The sequence below is a fragment of the Ursus maritimus genome, assembly GCF_017311325.1.
Source record: "Ursus maritimus isolate PB19 chromosome X unlocalized genomic scaffold, ASM1731132v1 scaffold_X1, whole genome shotgun sequence".
NCBI classification, from domain to species: domain Eukaryota; kingdom Metazoa; phylum Chordata; class Mammalia; order Carnivora; family Ursidae; genus Ursus; species Ursus maritimus.
The window spans coordinates 86,116,091-86,123,438 of NW_024423319.1; the positions used below are offsets into that span (position 1 = coordinate 86,116,091).

The 7,348-nt window shown below is 47.1% G+C and overlaps 1 protein-coding gene across 6 annotated transcripts in view; it reads right to left on the reverse strand.

The window, feature by feature from the left end:
• Positions 1-3,699, reverse strand: part of KDM6A (lysine demethylase 6A) — a 204,092-nt gene extending 200,393 nt beyond the window's left edge. For 2 of the 6 annotated variants that reach the window (XM_040632697.1, XM_040632731.1), the window contains exons 1-2: positions 2,920-3,697; positions 2,642-2,705 (exon numbers count right to left, since the gene is read on the reverse strand). In XM_040632697.1, coding sequence (XP_040488631.1) covers positions 2,642-2,705; positions 2,920-3,080 — 225 coding nt within the window. In that variant the 5' untranslated portion in view covers positions 3,081-3,697. Of the gene's footprint in view, positions 1-2,641; positions 2,706-2,919 lie in introns of all 6 variants that reach the window. The other 4 variants (XM_040632707.1, XM_040632716.1, XM_040632725.1 and 1 more) reach the window with 3 other exon arrangements.
• Between the last annotated feature and the right edge of the window lie 3,649 nt (positions 3,700-7,348).

Sequence of the window (7,348 nt, forward strand, 5' to 3'; positions counted from 1 at the left end):
GGGGGGGGGGGGGAGTGGCAGGACAAAAACAGCCGCTAACAAGAGAACCCTGGGAGTTACTCAATTCCATTACCTTCCCTCAGGTAAGTAGCCTGAACCAAGCCCAACAAAGAAAAGCGAACTCTTTGTTTTTTAAGACTTTCAGAGAGTCAGAATTCGGAAACCAACACAGCTCAACGTTACACACACACACATACACATATACATACATATACACACACACGTCTGTTGTTCCCGAGGACAGTTCGAAAGATGGGTGAAACTAAATAATTCAATACTTCCGATAGCAGGACCCCAACTCATTCATTCTATTCAGAATCCAATTCGAACACAAGGTGCGAGGTTATATAATGTCAAGCTTTACATTACACATTTCACTGGTATGTTCAGGCTCACAAGAACTGCATGAGGTTGCAAGCGCATACTCTAGAATGTTTTAATGTTAAAGATAATGAATCTTGACCTAAATAGGTAGGACCTCACAAGCACCGAGTCTATAGTAATAAAGAATTTTTTTCTTCAGCTCAACGGGAATACTTACAAATTATCCAGTATTTTATAAAGCCTCAATTCTTCCCCAAAACATAATGAAGCCTCGCAAGTTTCTCATTTATAACACGTTACTGTATTCAAACATCAAGAAAGTAATGCACACTTTCACAAAAGATATTTGAAAACATTGAGTTCTTTAACATTTAAACACAATAGCGCATAATAACTGGAGGGTTCAGTATTACAATCTGAAATCCAATGTTAAGCACCATCCGCTGTGAATCTACTAAATACGAGCATTCTGAGACACGAAATCAACTTGCATTTTACACATTATCCACATAAAACCTCAGATTCCAGTTATTTTTTTACCACAAACCAAAAACAATAGATTTGGCCAAACTTTTCCAAATGTGTTATCTTTGCAAACAATTTTACCAACCCTCAGTTAGACTGGCAATAATCACTCCAAAATAAAGTGATGCTCATTATTTTATTTAATCTTTTGAAAGGGCAACTTTGACAGGAGCCAATTATTTTTAATATTCTAAATACTCAGAAAAAATCTTCAAGCCTTTAATTATTGATGCTTAAATCATTTCAGAGCTAGTCACTACTCATTTTTCCAGTGATAATTTTAATGAAACCAATGAATACCTACATCGCGAAAGTTTAATTCAAGTTTTCTGTATCGGTCAAAGGCACTAGGTTTACTGAAAAGGATTGTTTCTGTTTAGCTTTCTGGTCATTATTTGTGATTGAAACCCCTTACGCTTAGTTACTTTGAAACAAAATCCGAAGTTAATTACAGATAAAAGGAATTAGGGACTCTTCTAAACCGAACTACAGACAAAAACTGAGGACAACTAAATTAAAAAAAAATCAACTTAAGAAAAAATGCTAGGCTTTAGTCATTTCAAACTTCGTTCTCAATTCTAACAATAAGGGTAGGTGTCAAAAGCAAAGCTACTGATTTCAGCTTGGAAAGAAAATGTCTAACGGATGCAACACCTATCGCACACACTCCAAGTTTCACGGTCCCAATTAAAAAAGCGTACAAATATCATTTCAAACATATTTTGGTCAGGAGAGACAAACTGATGCAGACAGACGGAGACTCCACAGCCTTTGTTCAATAGCTTACGGATGGGCAACTAAATGTGCTACAGGTTGATAAGCATTTACCAGGCTTATGAATGCTGCTTCCAAGCTTGAGAACGGTACAAAAATTCTATATGCAAATCATCTTGGACAATTATTATTAAACACCATCGAGCTACACACTCCGAAGGAGGGCTATTCATCGCTGGTATTTATTTCCATGTTTACCTCTCCTCCCTCCCCCCAAACCCCCCCCTTCACTTTCTCCTCCCACCCTGTCCCGCCATCTTGGGCCGATAGGAGCAGCCATTACTTAACTAAATGACAGTGCCAACAACTTTCCACACAAATAAACAGAGACTACACCCCGAATCTCCCCTAGCCTCCCCGGTCAGACACACAGGAAACGAGACTCCAAGAAGAAAACACATTCACAAATAACTGCAGGATTTCTATGGCAGAAAGACCCAAAAAAGTAAACAAGTCACCTAACTTCAGGTAAAACACATACCAGTCGAGATGCATGTCAAGAGCCCCATGCAAACTCTTCACCGCCCTAAACTACATGCAACTTCCCCCTTCTGGGAGCAGGGACGCAGGGAAGCCCAAAACGTTTGGTTAACACTAGACATTACGAACAGCCTGCCCGAAGCAAAAGAATAAAAACCACGGGAAGCAAGTAAGTCAGAAATTTGGGGGAAATCTGCACACATTTACGACCTCTTGACACTGAACAAGCACCTTGGAGATCATCGGTCTACCTCCAAAAAGCCGTAAAATGAGAGGCGATTTTGTCTACCCAGTAGAGCTCGGCCCCAAAGCGCTGCTGCCTCTGTTCCTCCAGCTACAAGAGGAGAGAGCGATTTCGCAAGGGTACAAGCGAGGTAGCCGGGGGTGGGGGGAGAGCAAAGGCAGGAAATAGTTTTCCGGAAGCCCCTCGGCCATCGTTCGTGGCCACAATGAACGCCGGCCGGGCCACGGGGCCCGGGGCGAGCCCGGCACCGGCCGGGGAGACCGCGTCCGCACTCCGGCCCGCGGGCTGCCTTACCTTGCCCAGTAGGGCCTTCGTCCTGGCGCCATCTTCATGAAACCTCACGAATCCGAAAAGGCGGCTGTGGGGAGAGACACACGCGGCTCGTTAGAGCTCCGGGAACGTCACCGATCCACCCCTGCCCGAGCCCGAGGCCCCGGCGGCGGCTACGGCACGGAGAGCGCCAAGCCGAGGTGCCCGCCCCGCCGCCGCCAGAGGCGAGCCGCGCTCGGGCCTCCCCGGAGAGCGGCGCCAGCCCGTCCGGAGCCGACCGGGCGGGTGACGGCGGCCCATACCTGTCCAGTCCGCTGAGCGCCTCCCTCTCCTCGGCTGTCAGGCTGGGGGACGCCTCCTCGCTCTCGCCGCTCGCTTTTCCCGCCGCCATTTTCTTTTCCTCATCACCGAAAGCGGCGGCGGCAGCGGCGGCGGTAGCGAGCGACACTCCGCAGGATTTCATGGAAACGCAGCGAATTCACAACTCCAACGCCGACACCCCCCCCGGGCCGGGGCCCGCAACGACGCCCCCAATCTCCGCTCGGGACCGGCACACCAACTTTATCGCCGCCTCCTCCTCCGCCGCGGGCGGCAGCGACGAAAAATCCCAACGCGGCGGCGGTGAAGGCGGCGGCGGCAGGGGCTGCGGAGCCCCCGGGTCGGCAGCGGCGGCGGCTCGGCTGTAGGGTCACATCGCGGGGGCGGGCGGGGGACAGCCACAGGCGGGGACGGCGGGAACGGCCGGAGCGCGCGGGGCTGGGGGGCAAGGGGGGATTCGTTGGAGACACAAACTTCCCCGGCACCAGCACAAAGTTGTTGTAATTGTGTCACACAGCGAACCCCACGCCGCCGCCGTGACCCCCCCCTCCGCGCCCGGCCAGCTCCGCCAATCGGCGCCGTCCGCTCGCCTCACGTGACCTTTGTTGACTCACGTCAGCCGTGGCTCCACTCAACTTGCTAGCTGCCGAGCCCCGCCCACCGAGGCCGCCACCGACGGGGAGCGGGACGCAGGCCAATTCTGGCCGGTGGTTGGCTGCTGGGCCCGTCTGTCGGGGGGGAAGGGTTGTCACCGAGAGGCAGCAGGCGGTTAGGTTGTGCTAGTTAAATACACTGGGGCAGAGAATGGAGGGTCCGGGCCGTGTCACCTCGGGAGCCGCGGCGGGATGGGGGCGGGGGGGAGGGGAGCGGTGGGGAAGGGCGAGGTCCGGCACCGCCCGCGGCGGGCGTGAGCAGTGAGCGAGGGCGCCATGGACGGCCTTTGCCTGCCGAAAGCTCGGTGGTGGGCCTAGACCACGGCCCCGGCTGTCCCGCGCTCCGGGGGTCCCGGGCCTCACGGGGCCTGGCAAGGGTCGCGTCGCCGGGAGGAGGCACAGGGCCCCTGACCTCCGCCCTCCGAAGACGGCGCACACTTTTGGCACCGCTGGAAATAATGGCCTCCGCGAGGAGCACGCTCCGGGAGCGGCTGCTGGCCCCAGCCGGACGGCCCGGGCGCCGCCCTAAGCCAGGCCTGCGCTCCCTTGCCGGATCCCCTCACTCGCGCGAAAGTGAAGGGGGAAAGGCCTCCTGACCCTCGGCCGGAGGGAATGAAGAGTCGCCCACGGGGTCTGGCTCGCCGATCACGGCTCCCCACCGCCGAAGGTCTGTTGGCGGCACTTTGGGGCCAAATTTTTGTGCTACCTGCGTTTTATCGGTAGTTCGTTATGATATTGTAAGAAAATAATGACAGTTGTTAAGCAGATGTCCAGAATGTTGGTTTCGGTTTCTGTTGCTGATCTCAGGGGGTCCTTCATGAAAGAAGTTGGGGCTACTTGTGGACAGACCTAAGGGAAGACATAGTTAAGATCCTCGTCCAGCTTGCAGCCCAGAAAAGCCTTTTCTAACCCCCACAAAATGCCTTAGACAACAATAACACTTTCTTGTTCTGACCGTGTCTTAGATGTAAATAAAAGTCACTAGTCTGGTTTTCAGTCCGAAGTGTAATTGGGAGAAAAAGAAAATATGCCTTCAGTCCATTACTCTTTGCAAGAGACAAATTTAGTAAGGTATGTCTCATATAATCTGTTACAAGGCACACCTCCGGTCTTCAGAGATAGGAAAGTATCAATTAATGGACATACGATGACAAGATTTCCTCTATAAACATGGACTCTTGTCTGTTTTTTAATAACATAACCAATAGACAAGATACGTTTAACTTGGATTTCAAAATATAAGGAAGATAATTCAGTGCTGACTCAGTAATCCTGGCAGTATTCAGTGAGAAGCTATAGAAATCCCAACTGATTTTGCACACAGACACCGTTTTAAATTGTTCCCCTGAGACCAGTAACTAGACTAACAAACTGTAGTTTCATACAGATTATATTTCATGTTTAATTACTTTCTCTGAAACACCTCTTCCATTCTTTATGGTATTCCATTTTATTTGAGAATAGAGAGCCGAATGTTTTCTACAGCTAAATTAACACATGCATTGTTAACTTTGTCACAAACACGACCTTCAAAGCCTGGGAGATTTTGACACCTAGATCTTCCCCACACACACTTAGACTTGCACAAGCACAGATAAAATTCAGCCAGCATTTGGCCATCTTCCTGGAATTGGCAGTTCTTGACTCAAAGCCCTTAAGAATTATAAGGCTACCCACCCCAAATCCCTCAAAACCTTTCCCACCACATAATCATCGCTAGATAATAGCAGAATTGCATAGAGTGGATGCAATGGGTGGTGCTGGAGTCAGGTAAACCTAAATTCAAATCCTTACGGCACAGGCTGTGTGACCTTGGGAAAATTACTTATCCTCTAAGCTGGAAACTACGTGTCTAGTCCAACTACAGATATCCATCCTCCATTATGAAGCATGAAACACCTTTCATACAGTAACATCAATCTTTATATCACTATGTAATTTTTTAGATCTCAAGTAGTTTATAATTTGTCAAATAAATGTATATGCAATAGCTAGGAAGCCTCCAAGGTTTAGGTAATCACTGGAGAGAGAAATGATGAGATAAATGATTGTGTGATTATTTCCATGCAAAATGAGTCTGAAAACCCGAATGGAAGGCAGAGAGGTTGAGCCAGAGCGTAATTGTGAAATCATACAGCTCTAGGTTCGAATCCTAACTCTACAACTTGATGGCTGGGTGACCTTACACAAGTTAGTCTAGTTTGAGCTTCAGTGCCCTCATCTATGAAAAAGAAAATATATCTACTTTACAATATTATTTTGATTATTAAATGCCATAAGGTAGGTGAAGTGCCAGATACATAATACACATTCAAAGACCTCAAAGAAAAGAAGGAAGAAAGGAAGGAAGGAAAGAAAGGAAAGAAGGTTGGAATTTCTAAAATCCTTTCTTGCTTTCACATTCTGGGTTCTAAATGTATTGATCACCGCTCTACCAATCACTGCCTCTTTATCCCTCCCCAACCTTTCTATAAACGCAACACATAGTTGTAATCCACTTTTTACTTAAGGCATATAATCCCAAAATTGCTAGATCTCCCCTTTATTCTAAAATTAAACCTCATATCACTACTGATTCTTATTTTGTAATTCTAACTTAATACACTAGGAGCAGGGGAGAATAATTTGAATTTACCAAGTTAATATATGCATAGCTAAATCAACATTTTAAAATTATATAAATTTGTGTCATGCTGAGTCCGATTATGGACTAATTAGTGTATAATTTGTAATTAATACTTACGTAAGTACCATCAATTACTATCAGAAGAAGCCCATTCAATTATAGGAAAAGAAATTTTAACTTCCTTTCAAACAACTAAATACTTAACCTGAAGCATTTAGGAATATGTGGTTCATTCGTAACGTTAGTGTCATGTAACCCATACAGATAAAAAGTCACACAACAGAGTCATGATTTATCTAGTCTTATAATTAGAACCATACTTTTTTTTAATATCAAAAAAATTTACCGGCTCTTCCCGTACTCACCAGTGTCCTAAAGATTACCCAACTGACATCCAAACGCATTGATGACAAAAATAAATACAGAGTAAGGGTTGAGGGGAGATAGGGAGCCAAGTACAGACAGACTTTCAGTTATTACAAAAACTTCAGTTGTCAAAATAGTTTTGGGATTTCTAAATGAAGTCGAGACCACCCACCCCCACCAGGAACCTAGATTTCTACCCCCACCAGGCTGTAAAGAGACACCTCAAATCACCACCACCACCCCACTGGGGAGACTGGACTTCTACCCCAATCCAGCAGAAATGAGGGATCACTACCCCTCCCTGCTGAGTTGGTGTGAGAGGAGGCCTAGTGCCCAATAGTAACCAGGCCACCACTCCCACAGTGTCAGTGGAACCAATGTGGGGAGCACTAATGAGGCACTCCCATACCTCCCAGCCAGGGTGATATCAATGGAGGACTACCAGGGAGCCAGAACAACTATCCATACCCAGCAGTAACAAGAAGACCCTCCCCTTCCACCAGTCAACCAAGGTTGAGTAGGGAACTTGGACTTCTTCCACCCCTACCTGAAAGTAATAAGGCAATGCTTTCCCTTCCCTGACCAGAATGATGCCAGAAAAGGCCTGCTAAAACAGAAGATTTCAATGAGATCTAGAGTCTCATAATACCAAAAATGTCCAGGTTTCAATCAAAAATCCTTCATACCAAGAACCAGAATAATCAGAGCCTAATTAGAAAATACGATCAACAGCTATGAACACTGAGGTGAATCAGATGTTCAAATTAT